Source organism: Mesocricetus auratus, unplaced genomic scaffold, assembly GCF_017639785.1.
Source record: "Mesocricetus auratus isolate SY011 unplaced genomic scaffold, BCM_Maur_2.0 Super-Scaffold_100004, whole genome shotgun sequence".
Classification (NCBI taxonomy): Eukaryota; Metazoa; Chordata; class Mammalia; order Rodentia; family Cricetidae; genus Mesocricetus; species Mesocricetus auratus.
In genome coordinates, this window is record NW_024429189.1 from 96,691,190 (window position 1) to 96,715,587 (window position 24,398).

At 44.1% G+C, this 24,398-nt stretch overlaps 1 protein-coding gene across 1 annotated transcript; it reads right to left on the minus strand.

Moving 5' to 3' along the window:
• Positions 1 to 5,162: 5,162 nt before the first annotated feature.
• On the minus strand, positions 5,163 to 13,168 carry Snrpb (small nuclear ribonucleoprotein polypeptides B and B1). The gene is made up of 7 exons (XM_040746285.1): positions 13,013 to 13,168; positions 11,013 to 11,164; positions 8,965 to 9,076; positions 7,058 to 7,210; positions 6,488 to 6,626; positions 6,063 to 6,188; positions 5,163 to 5,458 (listed from the first exon to the last, which is right to left on the minus strand). Exons 1-7 carry the CDS (start codon positions 13,013 to 13,015, stop codon positions 5,448 to 5,450), a joined length of 696 nt encoding a protein of 231 aa, XP_040602219.1. The 5' UTR covers positions 13,016 to 13,168; the 3' UTR covers positions 5,163 to 5,447.
• Between the last annotated feature and the right edge of the window lie 11,230 nt (positions 13,169 to 24,398).

Below are 24,398 nucleotides of genomic sequence, written 5' to 3' on the forward strand. Positions count from 1 at the left end.
TTTTTACATTCCAATCCCAGTTCCCCTGCCCTCCTTTCCTCCAAAACCCTCCACCCAACACTCCCATCTGCTCCACAGTGTGGTATCTTATCAGAATTTGCAGTAAATCTGCCAGGAGAAAGCATTGCTGAGGAACTACCATGTGACACCACCACCCAGGAATGACAGAGGAAGCTGCTAAGTGCCAGTGCCCACTGTGCATCACAAAAAAACATTTTTCCTGCTGAATCTTGGTGCCAGAGAAATCACTCAGCCTACTGAAAAAGCCTCGCTTGACAATGTCTCTCCAGCACCCTCTACTGACAAACCTGAATTGCTGCCCCTGACCACAAAAAGCACAACAGTGCCTGGAGATGGAGCTGACAGGAAACCATCCTGGTGCTCTCTGGAAAACAAAGTACATACTCATGTAGCAAGGCAGCACTCTGCACTAACCCTGTATAGAAGGCTCTCTCAGCTCCCCTCATACCCTCATGGCCAGTCCCCTTGCTTCCTAAGGGCTTCTGTTCAACTTGGGTTTTTGTTTGTTTTTTGAAGACATACTCCATCTCCACCACCAGCAATTATCACCACTCAGCATCATTCACTTACATATCCATTCATTTTCTACCCTCCCCTTCTAAAATGCAAGCTCCTCCAGCATAGGGAATTCTACTTTGTTCACTCTTGTATACCAAGTAGAGCGGACTAGGAAAGAATGATGTCTAATACATACATTAGGTGTCCAAAAAATATGGATTAATAAATTATTTCATATTAGGAGCATATAGCAGGAGATGACAAATACCAGCCAGTGTCATCTGGACAGCACCACACTTTACATGCCTCCAAGAGCTCTTGACTGTTCTACTCTTCCATCCTTAAAGGCTGATGCACACACAGAAATTTACTCATGTCAAGAATGTGCAGCACTCAGGCTAGAGCAGGAAGATCATGAGTTTAAGGCCAGCCTGAGCTATTATATAGCAAACCAACCAAAACAGATACAGTTCACTGAATTCCATCAGACTAACACCCACACCCACACGCACACACCTGAGGGAACCAGCACCCTATCTGTGCTGCCTGTGTGACACACCAGGGTCAAGGCTCCTCAATTATAAAAGTCAGTTCTTATACTTTGTGAATGGAATTACATTGTTTCAATGTTTTGAATTTGGACTTTGACATGCTACTTGACAACTTGTGTAGAAGATTCAAACTGTCATGTGTTGCGGCAAACCCTCTGTGAAATGCTCCACCATACATAAGGTTGTTTAACACTGATATGAATTGTCTTTTGTGAATGTCAGCATTTCTATTGGGTCTGTTTTAGTATTGAAATGCTAAATCATAGGATATGTGTTATATTCAACTTTACTAAAAAATTCCCACCTAAGACTGACTCTGAGCCTGTCAGTTAATACATCTGATCCAACTCAAGTGAAGTACCAAGCAATGTTCAGAGCCCATTACAAGGAATTCTGACAATGGGTGTGTTTTTCCTTTGACACCAAGCTAAACACTTATTTACTAAACAAAAAGAGACAAAGACAAAACATGCACAAGAAAACCAAGCTCTGCAGCTAAGTCCACAGCTACAGATCTCACTCAAATAAAGAAAAAAAAAAATGTTGTAAGGGAAGGGAAGGAGGGAGGGAAGAGGAATGGAGAAATGGAGACAGAGAAAGTCCCAATCCTCATGTCCAGACATGAGAGCCCACACATGCTGTCATTCCTCCCGCAGAGCGATGCTGCCTCCTGGTGGATCTGGACATCATTTTAAATATATCTGATTTTCAAATCTAGGTGATGGACATATTTACAAGGCTCCAAATGGTATTCAGTGCAGATTTTCCTTTCATTCTTGTTCCTCTCAAAGCAGGATCTTCCCATAAACAGCTATCCTGGCCAGTTTCTTAGACAGTGACTAGTGGTGTGCACCCTGGATTCGGCAGGTGCTGCCTTTCTAACTTTTGCCTTTAAATCATCAACGCTATGCCTAGAAACTTGGAAAATCCAAAGAAAAGTATTTCCACCCAATCTAATTCATTACTGTCTGATTTCTGGTCATTAAGAAAAATCAGGGGTATGACTTCCCAAAGTGGGAAGAATGACCAAATGAGTCTACCCATTTGCCATCATAATGAAGACTATCAGCCTGGTGATTGCTTCCACAATCCTTTCCTCAACACAGTAACACACAAAACTAGTTTAACACTGTGAAATAAGAACAATACGTATTTAAATGTCATAGCATCTTTCAACTGTCAGATTTTTTCTTGATAATTACCAATTCTAAAGATCACCTAGTAAACTGTCAAGTGTGTCTAATTTGTAACAGGGCAAGTAGACTCAAACTTTCAAGATAATTAACTTTAATCAACTTTTTTGACAATTAAATGTTTATATTCTTTAACTCAGAAATTTCATTTAATTAGCTAAATATAGAATAATATTTATGCAAAATACAACCGTCACACTAGTGAAAAAAGTTTAACTGTCCAATCACAGAGAAGTATCAATAGTAGTATGTTCACTCATTTTTAAAGATTTGAAGATATTTTTGATAGCACAAACCTGTAAACCAAACTACTCAGGAAGTAGCAAGGGAGACTGAATTTAACATCTGTCTGGATTTGAGTAAGTTCAAAGTCTAAGTGGGCAATTTAGACAATTGCCCAGTATGGTCAAGGTCCTTAGATTCAATCCTCAGGACTACAATTTTTTCCTTTATAGGCTGTTAAGATAGTTCAACAGGTAAAAGCACTTTTGTGGTGACCTTTGTTCTCTGGGACCCACAAGGAATGAAGTAATTCCCCGAGTTGTCCTCTGGCTTCCATGTGCACAACATGGCCCATACACTTTTAACATATACACCCCAAATTTAAATAATTGGAGGAGCTGGGCTAAAGAGACTGCATAGTAGTTACAGTACTGGCTGCTCTAGCACAGGAGTTGGGCTCCATTCCCAGCATTCACATGGTGACTTACAACGGGATTTGGCAGCTTCTTCTGGCCTGAAGACCCTGAGCAGGCTAGAGTGCACTTAGGTACACAGTCAAGATACTCATAAATATATATCTTTAAAACAGAAAAAAAAAAGCAATCAACACAGACATTGAATACTAGGATTCCATTTTCTTTCAACAGTCATGCTACCCTCTAAGCTGCTTCCCATTGTTAACATCGCAATTCTGATGTCGTTGCTTGTCCTTTCAGTGTCAAATCTAAAACCCCATCATCGTAAATAACAGTGATAACTTATATTTCCTTCTCACTGGTCTATTTAGTAACTTTTCTAGATTGAGTTATGGGAGGTGGAGGTCTGTGGTTATTCCTGTCTCAACATCACTTGTTTTAAATACTCCTTGATGACTGTCAACTTTACCTCCCTCGTCAGGGGCTTCTCTCAATTCCTCTCAGCCTTGTGCCTAGATGCCACTAATGAACACTTATTACAGCTTTGACAGCTAGCTATATCTTAAACATCTTACTTTAAAGATCTTGGCTATTCGGCACAACACACAAAATCAGTATGTCTCTTCTAACTAGAATTTTTAGAGTACTGAATTCATTTATGTGGTACAACTAGCTCAATATCATGTTCCAACCCATGAATGTCTTTCCTCGTTGCCTTTAATTTTTCATTTTCAGAATGAAACCTTAGGCCTTTGATTCCTAGTCTGTTATGTCTATTCTTGGTTGTCACCTTGTCTACATCTGGAATCAGCTAAAACCAAAGCAGCTGGGTACACCTGTCCCAATTTTTTTTTCCAAAGACAACTTGATTTGTAGACCTGGCTGGCCTTGAATTCAGGTACTGGGATTAAAGGCATACACCACTAAACCTGGCTGAGATTTTTTTAAATTAAATCATTTGAAGTGGGAAGACCTACTTTTAATCTAAAACACACCTTCTGCAGGCAGCCTATCTGGATATGAAAGAAGAAAATTTGTTCTTTGCCTACTTGGAATGACTGGCAAGTCCATTCCTTCACTGACATTAGAGCCTACTTCTTCAGGACTGGCAAATACTAAAAACTGACTGAGACACCTAGCGGACTAACCTTCTGGATCCTTTGACTTTCCAATAGTAGGCAGCCATTATCGAATAAGTAGGACCAATGCATGTTATGTAAGCCATTCTAATAAATCCATATGTATGTACACACACATGCATACACACACGACACACAAATTCTGTTCTAGAGAACTCTTTACTATATATATCCCAAACTCAATTTATACTGGTATAAAGTTGTATTGGCTTCTACCCTACAACTTTGCTGAACTCATGCACTACTTACTGGCTTTATGAATTACTTGCAACTTCCTGGACACACGATCCTATCATTTGCAGATATTTACTTTACTAACATTTTCTTCCCAACTGCCATAGCTTCGGCTTGCAACAAGAAATGGAATGACAGCGAACACGGGAACTTGTTATGCTGTTGGCTGTACAGCCACTCCTCTCATCTTCTCAGTGCTAAAGATTTAATCTGGCTTTGCAGATACTAGGCAAATATTCCATCACTAAGCTAAAGCCCACTGTCCCACCAGGTTCTAGCTGAGGGACTTTTGTTTAGAATTTCCTTCTGTTCCTAGTTTGCTCATGGAAGGATAATGGATTTAATCAAATGTTCTCTGTTACTGAGATAACCCTGACCCTTTACCTCTGCTAATGTGATTTTCTACAGCTACCAACACATGCCAAGAAATCCAACACTTCCATGGTTCACCACTAGTCTTGCTGTACTAAGTACTACAGTGCTGCTCACTATCCCATCATCTAAACAAAGTGGGTAGAAGAAATCATGCCAATCCCATTTTAAAGTCAGGTTACAGTATGCATATATATATATATGTGTGTGTGTGTGTGTGTGTCCCTGAGACACAATTCTAACAGCACCCCACCCCATCTTTACTGTTTCTTCATAAAGATCCGCCTATCCAAGTGATGTAACACTCAGCATATGAACATTTCTGTCCTCAAACTGACCTTTAAATTAAATGGATAAAAAGCCTCATAGTTCAGTTTTGCAATTTACTTAATCCAAACATTATTTTAGGGAAGCAGCTAAGAGTAGGGTTAGTTTTTCCAAGGTAATCCTTTAACTATTAGGCACTCATCAAAGGGCTTTTTCTAAAGACAAATGGATAGATCTACTGCATGTATGAACAGTCTCTTAAGAGTTTATTATAAACCAGCTTCATAGGCCACAGGGGGGAAAAAGGACTATGTACAGCCTTTTGGGAAACAGGCAAGGAGCTGAGGAGGACCAAGACGAGTCTAGGGCCTTGGAGGGCACATTCCCCAGAGAGGGGGCCCTGAAAGGAGAACCAGCCGATCCAGGGAGACTCCATGAACAACAGCATAACAAACAAACAGGTTTGTATCGACTCGGTCCTGGGGAATGGGGCCCACACCTCAGTGGAGCTACTGTCACAACGCTGTGCAAGGATCAAAGCAGACCTGAAGCAAGAGAGAGTTTAGTCAGAACCTGATCTGTAACCCAACCCTCCCCACCACCCCTCCCACACTCTGCAGGTAACTATCAAGTGACTACAGGGGTGGGTTGACTGGGGCTATGTCCATAAAAACCACAAATGCAAAACCAAAAAGAAAGAAAATGGTCATGAAATCTAAACATTATTTTTCTTAAGACCTACTATGACTTCATGGAAAGAACAGAGGGCTGGTAGTGAGGATACTCTCTGGGCTTTCTGTTTGACAAGAGACTCACTGTGTAGACCTGGCTGTCCTCTACCTCAGAGATCCACCTGCCTCTGGAATGCTAGGAATAAAGGCATTGGCCACTATACCCAGCAAGAGAAAGACTCTTAATTAGTCAAGGGCATCAGACAGTCTCTACTGTGATCTCAGGGACTCTCATCTTACATCCAGGGCTGCTGGACTAGACACTGAGCATACACTTCTGTTCCACTGGGGAGGCAAGGCCAACTTGTTAATGCTTACTCCCTCTTCTCTACTTTCTGGACACAACTATCCTCCAAGAGCTCACTTCCCTAAATTTGAGGCCCAAAAAACAGATCTGGTCACTACTGTAGGTACTTACCCCGCATCCCTGGAGGAGGAGGTCGCATTCCAGGAGGGGGCATTCCCATTGGAGTTCCTCTGCCAGGAGGGATCCCCATTGGAGGACCCATTGGAGGCCTCATGCCAGGAGGTGGGCCCATCATACCTGGAAGAAAAATCCCAAGAGACCTCTTACAAGCTGAAAGGAAACATAAAGCTGTATACAAAGTCAGATAGCCCAGTCTATCCTCTCAGCCTCTATAAGCAAAGGGGCCCTTGAGCCCGATGGGGATACTAATGGCTCTTGTCCAGCTAATTCCCAACTCAGTCAGCCAGGCTGGATCTCAGAGTAATCCTGCTTAATTACACAAATTCATCATCAGTTTCAGTCAAGGATCTACTTCATCATGAATCCAGCTAAGGCATTGTGACTAATCAGTACTGTTGTCCTCTGAGGATACTCACCAGGAGGAGGTGCCCCTCGGCCCATAGGTGGGGGAGGACCCCCACGACCAGGTGGGTACTGAGTTGGGGCTCCTGCAATACTGGCTGTGGCTGCAGCTGCAGCAGCTGCAACAGTGCCTCTTCCTTGTGGAGTCATCACCTAAGTAAAATAACAAAGAATTAAACAAAACACTAGTCAGCACAGCCATCGTCCCACTCTTCTCCTGTTGCCTGAGCCTGAAGTCTCCTAACCTATAACTCGCGCCATCAGACTCCCCATGCACAAGGAAACTATCAGGAAGCCTGAATGCCCAATAAAATTCCAGCAGTTTAGCCTGACATTATTGTTAAGGGCTCCCACTCCAACCTGGGAAAAGCACTTGCAGTTAAGACTGGTGACAAGAGTCTCAGGAACATTTTGCTAAATTCAGCTGGCTGGAATACCTTTTGTACAGCTCTTCAGACAAACACTGATAGCCTGACAATCATGACTCATCAGGAGACTGGTCCATCTGGACTCTTCGTCAAGCTGTGAGTTCTCCCCTATCCTTTTGGCTACCAGAAATTGGTAGTCCTCTTCCAGTGCCTCACCTGCTGTGATGGCCCTCCAACCCCTCGGACTGGCCCAGCAAGTCCTGCAGGAGCCTGAGGCATGGGGACACCAGCAGGGATTCCTCTGCCAGCAGCTCTGCCAATACCTGGCCCCCCAGCAGCTCCAGCAAGTGGCACTCGGGCAATACCAGTCTGAAAAGTCAAAAAAAAAAAAAGTTGTAAAATATTATTTTAACTAGGCAAAGATGTATTACATTTGTTTTTGCTGAATTTAACAATGTAAGGATGTGTTTAGTTTTGTAAAGGCACCTGATTGGTCTAATAAAGTGCTAAACGGCCAATAGCTAGGCAGAGAAAGGATAGGCGAGGCTGGAAGGCAGAAAGAATAAATAGGAAAGAGAAATCTAGGCTCAAGAAAGAACAGGAGGAGAAAGAGGGGGACACACCTGGGGCCAGAAGCCAGGCATCTAGAGACAGCAGAAAGAAAAGGTTAAAAAAAAAAGCCCAAGGCAAAACATAGATAAACAGGTTGAGTTAAAAGAGCTAGCCAGAAACAAGCTAAACCAAGACTGGGCATTCAAAACTAATAAGAAGTCTCTGCATCATGATTTGAGAACTGGTTGATGCCCCCCCCAATAACGGGGCCTAGTACAAAAGATGCTGAAATACTCAGTGGCCTAAAGAATTCTAAGTATGCCCTGGAATAGCATTGCTAAGAGACTATTGGATTTATAAGGCACCTAAACAGTATTAACTATATACACTAACATATATACTAACACCATTCTTCTTCCATGCAAGACCAAGAACCTATCACCCCTTAAAGGGACTAGAATCTAAGTATAGAAAAGCATATCACTAAATACCTACATTCATTCCTATGAAAATAAAATAACACTGACCTGTCAACAGAGACAGGAGATCCACTGGCTCTGATTCTCCCTTGCTAAGTGACAGTGGCCAAATAATACCTCTGACACATATTTAAAAGAAAAGGGCTGTAGAGTTCAAAATAAGGAGATGAGATAAACTCTCTACTCGGCTAAGAGGCTATCTGTAAGTCATCAGCAGGACTTAAATCAAGAGAATAACTTGAAGGATGCTCACAAACTGAAAGGCAGAGCAAACTTTTTCCCGTGTTACAAAGAAGCCATGTGTGTGGACAAAAATAAACAAGGGGAGCTGATGATGCAGCTCAGCAGCAGAGTGCCTGCCAACACACATGGTGCCCTGGGTTCAAACCAAGCACTGCAAAAATCAAAACAGACACATACATACATAAATGCAGGCTAAGAATATTCTCCTGATTAACAATGTCTTAAAAAGAGAAAACAAATTTGGTTAGGTTCTTTTTAGACAGCTCTATTTATAAACATGCACTGTTGTTTGCAGAAACAAGATCATCTGGGATCAAATGTCAGAGTTGCCATTTACTAGCTGTGACATCTTAGGCAAGCTACTAAACCTAGTTTATTTCATCCATAAGGTGAGAATAATTTTTCAAAAGCAAACTAAAATTGTCTTATAAAGATCAAATAAAATAGATATAAATACTACTCTATAACTACCAAACAAAGCATCCATAAATTCTATGATTTGGAGCTGTTTTTGTTTCTGAGACAGTAGCAGGAGCTACTATTTATTTTAAATTATTTCTTTTTGAGACTATGGTTACAGTTTTCCACTCCACTTTCCTCCATTCAAACCATCCTTCTTTTTTCATTATTTGTTGTTACATAAATCTATAGAACTGTTAATTTTTAATAAGTAACCAAATGGCCTCAGGTAGCTCCCCTGCTGATTGGGTTCCACTGAGAAGATTAAAGTCACAAACCCTAGCTCTCGCCACTCATTTGCCATCTATAAGGGAGTGAACAGTGCCAGAGTACCTAAAAGGGCCTAGCTCCCATGAGGGCTCCCTTCTACAGGTTTCAGGAGGGACTTACATCTTTGGGAGGAGGTCCTTCTACTGTCATGGAAACCAGGTTCTCCCCTCGAAGCAACACCAGACCGAGAACTCGCTTCTCTTCCCTCTCTGCTTGTTTGGAGTTCTTTGGCCTAAAATTGAATTTTTCAATGAAAAAATATTAGAAGTTAGGGAACAATTTAGGGTTACCCAACTAGGAACCACCAAGGTTTGCTTTATAGTGTATTACCTGACAAAAAGTATATAAACGTTCTAAAACAGGTCCTCTGGACAGTATCCAAGGCTAAGTGACCTCATATGGAGGTCTGCCAAGCCAAGAAAATGCACAGACCAGGACACAGGACAAGATCAAGAAAGCCCAGCCCTATCGAAGACATTTCCACAGTCAACTGAAAATGCCTTTCCTGATTTTCTTTGATATTACCTTGTTCCCTGTCTTCAGCTTAAGATTTCATAGACTCAACAAAAGTGAGTATCGCCGGGTGTTGGTGGCACACGCCTTTAATCCCAACACTCAGAGGCAGAGGCAGGTGGATCTCTATGAATTGGAGGCTGGCCTGGTCTACAGAGCAAGTATCAGGACAGCCTCCAAAACAAAACAGTACAGAGAAACCCTGTCTCGAAAAACAAAAACAAAAGTGAGTATCAATGCAATGTCACACTAGGCACAATCCAACTTCAAGCTACAATTCCACCCTTCACCTTACATGAGAAACAAAAGGGACAGAGGAAAAGGGAGGAAATTTCACATACAAAGTAGCTGGATTTTTACAAGAGCCATGTAGACATTTCATTTCACATGGGCAACCTCAAACCAGAACCCACCCCAAACACCAACAAACTGGAAAAGATGAACGAAATGAAAATGTAAACTAGGAAAAGTTACTACAAGAAGGGAACAGGAAACAAAAGCCATAGTCTTTGTTGAGACAGGCTTCTCTGTGTAACAGTCCTGGCTGTCCTGAAACTCACTCTGTAGACCAGGCTAGCCTCAAACTCAGAGATCCACCACCTGCCTCTGCCTCTCAAGTGCTAGGATTAAAGGCTTGTGCCACCACTGCCCAGCTCAAAGTCCTTAAAAGAAATAATATCCTGATTTTTAAAAAACTTACGATTATTTTTTTAGTTGTTAAATAAGCCTGTATTAGCCTTTCATAATGAACAAAAAAAGCAGGCGTTAAGTTTTTTGTCATTAATTTTATTTAAAAAAAATATTTACCAACACTTTTTTTAATCAGAAAAATCAGTTCCATTTTTAAAACAGAAATTCCACACTGATCTACTGGCCCTACTCTAACGTCTACCGGGCACCCAGGCATCTCTGCATCTTTAGTCTATATTTGACCTTGGGCCACAAAACTCTCAAAAAGAATTTAGAGGAATTCAATCAGTACATAATACAAATGCTACAAGTCAGGAGTGTGCAAATGACCACACTCAATATGTGATATGTTGAGCCTCAAGATGTCTTGAATATATAAATCAGTACTGAAATGGACCACATTGCTTAATGGTCCTGGAAGGAGTTAGCTAATGAACTTACAGAATTGCAGCAAATGAGATGAGGAAACATCTCCAATTTGTTTAGAAAATGCCAACAAAAATGACTGGCCCCAAACCCACATGGGGAGCAGAGCACTTACCCTGAAGAGGGTCAGAGGCTTAGGCTTCTTAAAGCAGTTTCAGACCAGGCTGCAATAGGAGAGCCCTTTAGGCTACAGCTTTACAAATAGGTAATGAGGCCAGAAAATCAAGCTCTCCCCCCTCACACACCTGTGGGGAGAACATGAGAGCCCTTTACCCCAGTACCCAGGGGCATGCAAACTCAGAAAAACTAAAAGCCTAGCAGCCCTCCTCACCAACTTGCACTCTGCTACAACTGGAGAGCGAGGTTTTCTGGATTAAGGAAGAGATTCCTTAGAAGCTAACATTCCCATTTAAATTTCTCCCTTCAAAGGCTGGGGAGCAAACAGGAGCCTAGCTGAATGGCTATCCCGCGCTTGGCCCGCCCATCCCATCCAGGGAGTCCATCCCAGGTCCTTCTCCTCCCGACAGCCCTCTCCTTACTTGATCTTCCTGAATTCATCACAGTCACAGAGGATCAAATTCATGTGCTTGTCAAAAGCTTTGAAGGTCCCGATGAAGATGCGACCGTCCTGCAGGATGCATCTCATCCTGTAGTCGATGTGCTGCAGCATCTTGCTGCTCTTACCCACAGTCTGCAAGGAGGGGCAGGTCAGTGAGGCTCAGCTCTTTTGGACCCACACACTTCCGGCCTCCCCCGAAGCCTCCCCCACAGCCTCACTTTCTATTTCCAACTTTCTCAACAATTTCCAGAGATCTTCCAAACAAGTCCCTTTTCTGAGACTCCTATGACACAGCCTTCAGCCTTGACTTCTGCCCACTAATGTGCTGTTGTCCCTGCCCTTAAAACAGGCAATCTCCCTCAACTGGCCTGTCCAGGTCGTATCTGTCTCAGGAGAGTTGAAGTGTCCACAAACTAATCAAATCCACCCATACTAGACCTAGTGGACTTAAGCCATCCACCACTATACAGCCACAGTGCTACGAACATCTAAATGCATCTAAACTAAGAACTAGAATTCAACTGGCACTAGGTGGCTTCACTTAAGGAAAAGCTTATTAATTACCAGGACATTTTCTATCCTGGTTCCCAATGTAGGTATGCAAAAATAATGGAGCCTATACACACCCTGGAGGTACCTGTGGCAGTCTCTCAGAAAGGTGTCAGTTCCCCACAAATCTAACTGGCATTATGGCACTTTTAACTACCCAAGTGTCTTCTCTGTACCAGGAACTGCAATTGCTGTTCGCTCCTGTGAGCATTACCCAGCCCTAGCCTGAAAACCAGATTTAAATAATCATCTCAAAGAGCTCTGTTACGAGGATCATCGGTCCAATAGCTAATATTTTATTGGGTACTCCCTGTATGGCTAGGCCCTTGAAAAGGATTGATTTCCTTTAATCCTCAAAATCGGGTTCACTGCCATTCCTTTTCAATGATAAAACAGACGACCCAAGCTGAAAGTTAAGCAAGGACTTGTCTCAGTCAACTCTCAAAACAATAACCTATTTTCACTACCTCGGGTTTCTTCAGCTACACAACTAGAGTGGTATTTCTGGAGATATTCGAGGTATTTATTACATTTGCTCTGTAGCCAAAACTGGCCTCAAAATTCAAGATCCTCTGCCTACTATGCACAGAAATTACAAATTTCGAGCGCTAGCCACTTTTCATTGCTGACCTTTCTAAACCTAAGTCCATTAAGCCTGTGAAAAAGATCCTTTAGCGATGTCTTTCTACCAAAGAGGGTAAACAAGGTGCAAGGACTTCAGCAACGAGGTTCCTGACAATTTCTTGCCCTCTACTTGGCTCTCCCGGTTCTCCAGATCTCTAACCCTCCCTCCCACGGGGGAGCCGGGCGCTCCTACACAATCACTTGGGCGTCTGCTCTTGACTCGTCTACTGGAGGAAGCGTTCCGCTCCTCCCTCGGCCGTTACTTTTGCCCAAAGCCGAACCACATTGCACGTACATGGATTACACTAGCCCTGCACAAAGCCAGAAACTGAACCAACACAGGACCCAGCGCCCGACAGACCCCACGTCAGACGCGTAGCAGGGTGGCGCTCTGCATGCAAGCTCTCCTCCACCCTCCCGCTCCCTCCGCCACTGACTCGGGTTCCCGGCAGTGACCTCCGCCACTTCTCCGACTGTCCCGGTATCCCCTAGTCGGCCGGAGGCTCGCGTCTGCTCCAGAAGCCTGGGCACACATCGACCCCGCACTAGTTTGCAGCTACCGAGGCCGCGGAACTGTAACCACGGTGGCGCCGGGAGACTAGCTTGGACTGTCGCCGAACACGCACGTCGGCCTGGTCCCCGGTGCGGCCTTCCCCTCCACCCCGGACCAGCTGCTCCGCGGCGCCCGGATTAAGCGGCCTTGGCCCCGACCTTGTCGGCCGCGGGCGGCTCCAACCCACGGACGCCGTCAGCCACCGCCCCATTCCGCACCCCGGAGCGCCCTACGGCCAGCCCGTGCCGTCTTACCATGGTGGCGGCTCCGATGTCTCAGATTCCCGCCGGATTCGCTTCCACAGAGGCCTAGTCCCCAGCCAGCAGCGCGATTCCCGCCGCCGCTAACGGAAACGCAGCCTGCAAAATGCCGCCCCTAGTGAGGCTACTTCCGGTCCGGCCTCCGCCCTGGAGTTCCGGGCCCTGGAAGCTGTTTTAGGGCGTGGAAAAGTGTTATCGGCGGAAGGCTTGTTTGGGGTTTTGTTTTTGTTTTGATTTTTGGTGTATGTGTGTTTTCCCCCTTCGTTTTAATTTTATTGAGTTCCCCCTCTCGTTTTGTTTTGTTTTAAATACTGTGTCACCCAGACTGGTCTTGAGCTTCCGATCCTCCTACCTATAGCGTCCTTAGTACACCATCATATTTAGAGACAAACATCAAACTGAACGCCCTTGAAACCAGTTGGACATACCCCTTCCCAATTTAGTTTCCTCGAGAGTAGTTCTTGAACCCAGCACTCTCATGAACTCCAGTTCTGTTTTTTAGTTTTTGGTTGTTGTTTTTTTTTTTTTTTAGGAAGAAAAGGAAAGAACAGAAGGAGGCAGAGGGCAGGGGGAATCTTTTTTTATTTTTTATTTTTATTATTTTTATTTATTTATTTATTTTGGTTTTTCGAGACAGGGTTTCTCTGTATTGTTTTGGAGGCTGTCCTGGAACTCACTCTGTAGACCAGGCTGGCCTTGAACTCAAGAGATCCGCCTGCCTCTGCCTCCCGAGTGCTGGGATTAAAGGCGTGCGCCACCAACGCCTGACTTAATATTTTATTTTTTATGTATAAAGACTTCTGCCTGCATGCCAGCAGAGGACACCAGATTAAGGTGGTTGAGAGCCACCATGTGGTTGTCGGGAATTGAACTCAGGACCATCTGGAAGAACAGTCAGTGCTCTTTACCGCTGAGCCACTGTTCTTGATTTTTCCCATAAGGCTTGAAATGCTTTTGCCTCTGTGACTTTGCATTTGCTTTTGTCTCATCAGGAGCACTAGAATATGTGCTCTCGCCCTTACCTCTTCATGTTTAGACAGAAATAGCAATGTCCTGGTGAGGACTTCCCTGATCATCCTTTCTCATTGGAAAAAAAAAAAAAAAAGCATCCTTCCCAGGCACCTCTCAGGACTACACTTTTGCTAGTTTTGTTTTTTCTCTTTAATATTGATTGCTATCTGACATGCTAAACCATAGTCCCCTCATTATTGGAGGGGTATACCTTCTAAGACTCCCAGTAGCTTCTCCGAGTCACAGTAGCAACCCCTGAATACACTATATTTTTTCTACATATGTATAGTTACGGTGAACTTGTGCTTAAAGAAGTGCTTTAGGACCATTAACAAAACAAGGAGCACCTGAACACAAGCCCTGCGATGCAGGCCAGCTGATCTGACAATCCCCATGCTGCTGAATAGGTAGCATAGGCAGTGTGGAAACCTACACAAAGGGAAGATTTGTGGTTAGGGAAAAAACATGGCATTTCCTCATGCTAGTCACAATGGTACACGACTTAGAACATTAAATGCTTATTTTTAGAAATTTCCATTTAATATCTTCAGACCGATAGACCAAAGGTAAATGAAACTGGGATAAGAGATGATTACTGTATGTATTCTTAAATTATTTTATTACCCGATTAGAATGTAAACTCCATTGTTATATTTGTTTTTTGCTTAGATCATTGTTTAGCATAAAATCTTTGTCAGCCCATCTCTGACCAACAAAATACATTGTTTTTTGTTTTTTGAGACAGGGTTTCTCTGTGGCTTTGGAGGCTGTCCTAGAACTAGCTCTTGTAGACCAGGCTGGTTTTGAACTCAGAGATCTGCCTGCCTCTGCCTCCCGAGGGCTGGGATTAAAGGCGTGCACCACTACTGCCCGGCCCAAAGTACACTGTTAATAAAGGATAACAAATCTGTCAATTAATAAAAATAGCTTAGGCTGGTCTTGAATTCAGGAACTACCTGCACTTTTTTTTTTTTTTTTGGTTTTTGGTTTTTTGGTTTGGTTTGATTTGGTTTTGGTTTTCAGAGACAGGGTTTTTCTGTAGCTTTGGATCCTGTCCTAGAACTCCCCCTGTAGACCAGCCTGGCCTCGAACTAATGGAGATTCGCCTGCCTCTGCCTCCCGAGTGCTCAGATTAAAGGCCCTTTGTTTGTTTTGGTTTGGTTGGTTGGCTGGGTTTTTCGAGACAGGGTTTCTCTGTGTAGCTTCTGTGTAGCTTTGGAGCCTATCCTGACACTCGCTCTGTAGACCAGGCTGGTCTTTAACTTACGGAGATCTGTCTCCCTCTTTGTGTGTGGGGATTAAAGGCGGGTGCCACCACTGAAAGGCATTATACTGGCCTGCCCTGCTACCTGACAGAATGCACTCAAGCAGTTCTCTGGCCAGCCCAGAGTGCCATCAGCACAGCCTGCAGGCAGGTGCAAAGGACCCTTTAAAAGACAGGCCCCTTCTAGGACAGCCTCCAAAACAATACAGAGAAACACTGTCTCCCCCTGCCCACTTACGCACTCTTACCTCTCTATGCTCTCCACTCTCTCACTCTCTACCCCGGCCCCTCTCTTCGCTCTTTCTCTCTCCCGCCACTGTAATAAACGATGACTCTTACTCTCTATGTTCCATCCGCCGGTCCCCGGTTCCATCTCGCGCCTTTCACCTTTTCTTTTTTTTCCTAATTTTTAAACTTTTATAAAAGAACAACAACCACTACCGCACTCTAAATGAGTCCCTTTAGTTGGTCCCTTTCCCTTAATCTTGCTCTCACTATAGCCAGAGGAGTCCTAAAATATACTGGGATTCTCTTCCAAAGGTCCTGAGTTCAATCCCCAGCAACCACATGGTGGCTCTCAGCCCTCTCTGATGAAATCTGGTGCCCTCTTCTGGTGTGCAGGCATGGGGGCAGAATGCATAGTAAATAAATAAATCTTTTTTTAAAAAGTACAAGTGGGGAAAGTATAAGAACCATGACCACTAGCAGTGAGCATCTGGCCGAGGCAACGGTGTTACAGCTAGCAAGCAGAGTGACTTAGGAATTGGTCGGTGGTCTGCACAAGCAGTGTACCAGAGTGTAAGCTGTCTGTTATAACCCAACTTTGTAGATCTTGTCAGTCCTCAGGTGTGCCCCAACACTCAAAGAGAGGATGCTTTATCCTTTTGAGAATACTAGTAAGTAAATGGCACTCTAGAAATGTGGGGGTTCCATTTAGCTTGTTTCTTTGCTAAGGATTCTAGACTCTCATGTCTCAACCTGTCAGGAACTTCTCTTTAATTAAAGAGCAATGCATATTTAGCTGTTCTCTCAATTTCTGTGTTAAAATTCATGAGCAAGCCACAGGTCTGTATACAAAATGGGAATATGGAGTTAATCTCTTGCGTACATCACTCATACCTGGAGGATATATGAAAGGATAGTAGGACACTTAGTAATGGTGGTAGTGATTAGGCAGTGAGAGGCTCTCAGCTTGCTAAGAGTCACTCACCATCACTTATAGAAAGAAGCTATGTTTAAAATGTGTGCTGAGAAAGAAGACTGGGGAGGGGTGGGTTAGTGGACGCTGCTAGGTGGAGTGAAGGCTGGGAGGGATGGGTTAATAGATACTTTTAGAGGGGGTCTGGGGAGGGGTGGGTTAGTAAGTACTGTTAGAGGGGTCTGGGGAGGGGTGAGTTAATAGATACTGTTAGAGGGGTCTGGGGAGAGGTGAGTTAATAGATACTGTTAGAGGGGGTCTGGGGAGGGGTGGGTTAGTAGATACTGTTAGAGGGGTCTGGGGAGGGGTGGGTTAGTGGACACTTTAGGTGGAGAGAAGGCTGGGAGGGGTGGGTTAATAGATACTGTTAGAGGGGTCTGGGGAGGGGTGGGTTAATAGATACTGTTAGAGGGGGTCTGGGGAGGGGTGGGTTAGTAGATACTGTTAGAGGGGTCTGGGGAGGGGTGGGTTAGTGGACACTTTAGATGGAGAGAAGGCTGGGAGGGGTGGGTTAATAGATACTGTTAGAGGGGTCTGGGGAGGGGTGAGTTAATAGATACTGTTAGAGGGGGTCTGGGGAGGGGTGGGTTAGTGGACACTTTAGGTGGAGAGAAGGCTGGGAGGGGTGGGTTAGTAGATACTGTTAGAGGGGGTCTGGGGAGGGGTGGGTTAGTGGACACTTTAGGTGGAGAGAAGGCTGGGAGGGGTGGGTTAGTAGATACTGTTAGAGGGGGTCTGAGGAGGGGTGGGTTAGTAGATACTGTTAGAGGGGGTCTAGGGAGGGGTGGGTTAATAGATACTGTTAGAGGGGGTCTGGGGAGGGGTGGGTTAGTGGACACTTTAGGTGGAGAGAAGGCTGGGAGGGGTGAGTTAATAGATACTGTTAGAGGGGGTCTGGGGAGGGATGGGTTAGTAGATACTGTTGGGAGAGAAGGCTGGGGAGGGTGGGACAGGGAACAGTGTTAGATGGAGAGAAGGCTGGGGAGGGGGTCAGTGGACACTGAGATGGAGAAAGGGCTGGGGAGGGGGTCAGTGGACCCTGTTGGAGGAGGCTGGGGAGGGGGTGGGTCAGTGGACACTGTTTGATGGGAGCAAGAAGTTGGGGGGAGGCAGGCAATGAGATGCTTCAGTAGATAACGGCACTTGTGCCAAGCCTGGCAACCCAAGTTAAATCCCTATCACCAGAACCCACAGAGTGGAAGATGAGAACTCCAGTTCCAAGGGATTTGACACTCCCTTCTGGCCTCTGTGGGCACAAGCATACAATGTGGTTCACGGACATATGTGCAGGCAAGACACCCATACATACAGAATAAATCGAAAAAAATTTAAAATTGAAGATAATACTATTGATCACAAGCTCATTCTCTGATGTAAAGTGCATCATACATAAAATAACAAAATATTTTGTCAAGACAAATTGTTTATTATATATAAATTTATATATTATGTAGACATATATATTACATATTATATATGTGCACCAGGATTTTTAAAGGCGAGAAGACTGTCAAAATGGTAAGGATGATGTTGTAGTATGTTTTGTTTTGCCTATCTTGTACTGATGAAAAATATTAGAAATGCCAAAAGAATTTCAGTTTAAAGAAACTAAGCTATTCTCAGGGAAAAGGATTACTTCCTGCTATCATTGTGACCCACCAGGACATTGCATATGGGAGTGCCACAGGGATATGGTCCTCCCCTGGGATCTTATCTGCAAAGTGGGTAGCCACTGGAGGTAGGATGTCCCTCTCTCCTTCATGAGTGAAGGCCAACCTCCCTCCCAGGAACCCCGGCTCAGGTCAAGTTTAAAAAAGGCATTGGTGGCTGGGTGGTGGTGGCGTATGCCTTTAATCCCAGCACTCGGGAGGCAGAGGCAGGCGGATCTCTGTGAGTTCGAGGCCAGGCTGGCCCAACAGCCTCCAAAACAATACAGAGAAACCCTGTCCAAAAAAAAAAAGGCATTGGTGGCACACGCCTTTAATCCCAGCACTTGGGAGGCAGAGGCAGGAGGATCTCTGAGTTTGAAGCCAACCTGGTCTACAAAGCTAGTTCCAGAACAGACTCCAAAGCAATACAGAGAAACCCTGTCTCAAAAAATGAAAACAAAAAAAGGACAAATACCCTGTCTGTTCCTTGACTGTGAGTAAGGCAATGAGAAAAGATGCCCCGCCCCTTGAGGACTGGTGAGGTCCATGACCTTACACTCTCCCGTAAAACCCTACCTCTTTTTTTTTTGGTTTTTCGAGACAGGGTTTCTCTGTGGCTTTGGAGGTTGTCCTGGAACTCGCTCTGTAGACTAGGCTGGTCTTGAACTCACAGAGATCCGCCTGCCTCTGCCTCCTGAGTGCCAGGATTAAAGGTGTGTGCCACCAACGCCCAGCTAAAACTCTACCTCTTAACCACTTAACCATCCCATAGTACATTATACCAGGGATCAAAGTTCCAACACCTTTGGGGACAAATAATGCAAAATCATAATGGGGATATCACAGTTATGGCCACAGCATCTCAACTCTGAAAGATCATAATAGAATGTCACCCATGCAAAGCTGAAGACAAAGACACAGAGAAATCTCCAGTGTCTTGTTAATGGTCCACATGTGGCGGAGACTAATAGGAATAAGCCCCCTGTGTGATTCAGGGGCTCCTCTCAAGAGAATACAGTATTGCGAAACATGTTTGCCTTGGGGAAAATTCCAGTTATGAATTATCCCTATTCCCTGTGGGCAGAAACAGCACAGCCTCTGAATCTTGGCTCTGTTTTCTCTCCCTGACTCCTAGAATTATGAGGGAGAGAATGAGCAGACTGATTAAAAAAAAAAATGACCCTGGAGTTGGAGAGATGTCCTAGCAGTTTGGAGCGCTGGCTGCTCTTCCAGAGGATTCAGGTTCAAATCCCAGAATCCAATATGGCACGTAATACCTGTCTGTAACTCTAGTCCTGGAACATATAGTGCCCTCTTCTGACCTCTAAAGGCACTGCGTGCAGATGATACATAGTTTTACATGCAGGCAAACACCTATACACAAAAAGAAAAATAAATAAATAACAAACATGATCCATAGTTGCCACCTGGCCATGAGTTTCATTGTGAATCTTGTAAGCTATGTGTCTTGATTTGCTTGGCTTTTATCAGGTAACATCTGTCTCCCGGTTTGGGAAGTCTGTATTTTGTCCCAGGTTCAGATTCTTGGTGTGGGTCTAATGTTCTAAGAGCCTGCAATGGCAACGACCACTCTAGAAGTATCCAGGATTCTTGTGATCAAGAAAGGCTAAGAGATCAACACTACTCCAACAAGCCTCAGAACCTGCTCATATTTCACACCCCAAAATTTGTGAGCACATGCTGCTTTCACCCAGAATTCCCTGGCCTCTCCCTCTGATGCACCACAAAACACCCAGTAATGAGCCCTTTAGTGTGGATCAACAGATGCAGAGCAACAGCCTCATGCCAGCACCAGATCATGTCGTCCAGTGAAAGTGTTACCTGCATGCAACTAGATCCCCGCACTGTGCTGGTTTACAAGGTCCTGTGAGTGGTGCTGGATGTTTAGTAAGCAGATACCCATAGCTAATTATATATAATGCATACTTTTAATTGGAGAGATAAACTAACAAGACAATGCAAGAAGCTTCAGATGATAAAGGGTTTTGTGACACCCTGAAGCATTCAGTTGGTGTTGCACTGTTATAGTGGTTGCTCTTCTTGTGTGTTTGGCTCCCTCTGCTCACACAATGAAGGAAAATTAGTATAGATCTCACCTCTAGCAGTAATAGTGTTCACCATTCTGATGACACACCATACAGGATGCCCCTCTTGTATGGTTGCTTACCAAGGCAATGTTTATTTCTATTAAGCTGGGTTTGCAACCAGTGTAAATCAAATGTTAATTAGCTAAAGCTTTGCGTTGAGGGGGGGGGGGAATACAAAGAAAGTTTCCTGAAAGGATGACAGGTATGCCTTTGTGGTTAGTTAATTTTGATCTCTTTTCAAGTGAGATTATTTTTTTCTTACACGCAAATGTGTGAACTCAAGAACTTACAATTAATTCATGCTGAAATCACCAAAAATAAATGGCAAAACTTGGTGATGTGTAACTAACTATTCTGGCCAGAGATTTTAAAGAGAGACACTTGTATTATCAGACTAATGAAACAATGGACTCCAGAGAATTAATATTTCCCCAGAATCTCATGCTTGAAGTAGGGAAAAGCTAAAACTCAGTGCCAGCCAAAGGAGGACCTTATCTCCTCTACATCAAGAGAGTCACACGATTCTGACCACTCCTCAGACCACCGTATGGGACAGAGCAAAGCTGAAACAATGAGAGGTCATTGGTGAGCCAGACTACATCTGGTACATCTGGACTAGAACTGCTCGGTTCTGGCCCTCTGTTTATACCTAAACATTATGTTAGTGCTCCAAAGATAAATTTGGGGATTCAGTGAACCCTTTTTTTTTCCTCTTCCCAATGTGACCATGCTGAATATATATATATGTATATATATATATCAGGCTTTTGGTATTATTGGTATTATTTTTATCTCCTTAACTGGTGTATTAGGCATGACAACCACACTTAGCTTATTGGGGGCTGCCAGAACCTGACCTTTGACCCTAAAATTCCCAGCAATAATTTTGGAATGTTGGTTTGGAGAGATTTCTACCTATACAATAGCATTAGCTATGTGAACAGAGGACCTGAGTTCAAATCCTCCACACCTACATAAAAGTCAATGTGGGTGAAGAGGTAGGAGGATCTGTTACTGACTTCCAGCCTAGCCTAGGTTCAGTGAGAGACTGTGTCTCGAAAGGATAAGGCAGAGAGAGAGCAGGGCACCATGCACAGGTGCACACATGCATGTTTACACACCACACACACACACACTTAGCTACATGCATGCACATCCCTCCCTAAACACTCTCAACAGTTTTGGATCATCAAGTCACACACACACACACACACACACACACACACATACACACACACACACAACATTTGCATTCTAAATTATATGTATCAAGTCAGTCCTGAATGAACCAGATGGAGAAAGAAGCTGGAACTGATCCATGCAGCTTCCAAGGTCATTTAATTTTAGGAGCTTTTTCTCTCCATTTTAACCTCATCTCTATTCAGTGAAGCAGAGAAATGAGTGCCTGGGCTCTAAGGACTCTGGAGTCGGATGCTGGGTAAATCAGGGCACCTCGGCATTGTTCGTCCCTTTTCTTGTCACTTTTGTTGTCTTTTGAGCTGTTTGGGTTCTATTAAGCCATTTAGTCAACCACTATTTGTGAGACTAGCCTTGCCTTTTGGGACTTTTATGAACCCAGGGTTCCTTTTTGAAACATTAGGTGACCCCTATTTGTGTGACAGGCTTGAGCAGTTTTTCTTTGAGAAAATTTGGGGTTCTGTTGAATTATTTGGGCACCTGCCAGTATTAACAAGAAAGCCAGGACTGTGCTGGAAATTAGCTATGAGAGGCACTGAGAAACAAGGGGTTAAATACCTCGCTATTGTGGTTGTGTAGCCTTGAAAAATATTACATCTACACTGTCTTGGTGCACTTAGGAAGAATTATAGCTGAGTAGACTTTTTTAACATCACGTTTCCTTTTATTATTCGAGAATTTCGTGTTTATATAATGCATGTCGGTTGTACTTATTCTTCACTCTCCCCTACCTTCAACTTCTCCAGGATCAACCCCTGCCAATTTAATCTCTTACTTTTTTTGTTTCGTTTTGTTTTGTTTGTTTGAGACAGGGTTTCTCTGTGGCTTTGGACCCTGTCCTGGAACTAACTCTTGTAGACCAGGCTGGCCTCAAACTCACAGAGATCTGCCTGCCTCTGCCTCCTGAGTGCTGGGATTAAAGGCGTGCGCCACCACCGCCCGGCTCATCTCTTACTTTTTAAAGATCCTACTGAGTCTAATTTGTGCTGTGCATATGTACTGGGACTCAGGCCGTCCACTGGAGCACTACCAACATACTAAGGACCACACTTTTAAAGAAAACTGACTCCTTCCCACAGCAGCCGCCCACTGTCAGTGTCTTCTCAGCTAGGTGAAGGGCTGATGAGCCCCTCCCTCATCCATCCTGGAATGCTAACCAGCTTGGTCTTGTGCAGGTCTTGTGGAAGCAACCACAGATCTGTGAGCTCATGAGTGCAGGGGTCCTGGCATGTCCAGAAGACACTATTTCTTCACAGTCTTCCCTGATTTCTATCTCTTTTAATCTTTCTTTCTGCCCCCTTTTTCACTATGTCCCATGAGCTTTGGTGGGGAAGGGAATGTGATATAGATATGTTATTTATAGCTGAGCACTCCATAAACCCTTACTTTCTTCACTTTGAACAGTTTGCATCTCTGTATTAACTGCCATCTACTGCACAAAGAAGTTTCTATGACAAGGACTGAGAGCTGCTAATATATGTATAACTTCATACTGCATCCACGGAGCAAAACAATAGTGGCAAGTTCACTGCTGGTTCCATGAGCTCCCCAGAATTAAATTCCTGGGCATGAGTTTTCTCCTGTGGCATGAGCCTTATAAGCATAAACAGATGATAACCCTCATAACATTCATGTCACGATTTTCCCATGGGCATACTTTGCCAGGTTGGTTGGTCATTATTGTAGCCCACAGGGTTTGTAGCTGGATGAAACTGTCAACGACATTTCTTCCCCAGCAGTTTGGATAGTATCTTCCAGCACCGACAGGACTGGCCAGCAGGATGAAAGCTCCAGATCAGTGCCAGCTTTATTTCATCACACCCTGTGGCCAAAGCATGTGGAGTCTTTGTCATCTTACCATCAAGTTCTGATGGATGCCAAACAGCAAGAGACCCCTCTGGTCAACAACATGTGGAGAAGTACCCCACGCCTGGCCCTGGGCTTTTTATTTGGCAATGGGTGGTTCCTGGGAGGAGCAGTATTCTCTCAGCAACTTTTATTTCTTCTTCTGAAAGCTCTTCGTACAGTTCCATAGCCCATTTTTAATTGGGTTGGTTTTGTTTGTTTTGTTTTTGGTGGCTTATTTTGAGTTCTTGCTATATTCTAGACACTAATGATCCTCTGTCAGATGTACATCTGGAAAAGCTTTTTTTTTGCTCATTTTGTAAGCTTCCTCTTTAGTAGATTAACAGTTTCCTTTGTAGTACAGAAGCTTCCCAACACAGCAAGGCCCAGGTCACCCAGAACTACATAGTTAGATACTGTCCCAAAGACAGAAGTGGAAAGCCCACATGTTACCCCCCAAAAAAAACCAGTTGAGATAATGTACGATGTTTGTTTTTCCTGCAAGAGAAAAGGTCTGCAAATGAGTTTATTAAGTCAGGTGGGATTTTCACGGGGAAACAGCTTGAAGCCATGAAAATCGATTCCTGGATGAACAAAGGTTCAGTAATGAATGCCATACAAACAGTGGGAAGTGCTTGTGGATGCTGTGGGAGCCGCTGAGGAGAGTTTCTCCTCAAATTCAAGACCTTCAGGATCAAACTAAACTGAAACAGAACATGGAGACTGAATGAGGAGCTACCAGACAGCACCTGGCAACTGTCCATTCCCCACACATCATCATTGAGAAGGAGGCTCACACTTATCCTCTCAAACATAGCACCAACTGAGCCAACACTGGCCAAGCTGAAGAACCCCACACTCACTCAACCACTCACTTGCTGCAGTTTTCCAGAAGCTCTCATTGGAAGGAAGGAAGCCTCTTCCAGAGACACTTCCAGGTGTCAAACCAAAGCCAGATCCAGATTAGAGCTGGAGCCAGAGCCAGAGCCAGGGCCTGAACTAGACTCTGAAGGAGAATAGTCCTCAGAACAGTGATCTAGGAGGTGGTCAGTGGTTAAGAGTGATTGCTGCTCTTGCAGAGGACAGAGTTCAGTTCCCAGTACCCACC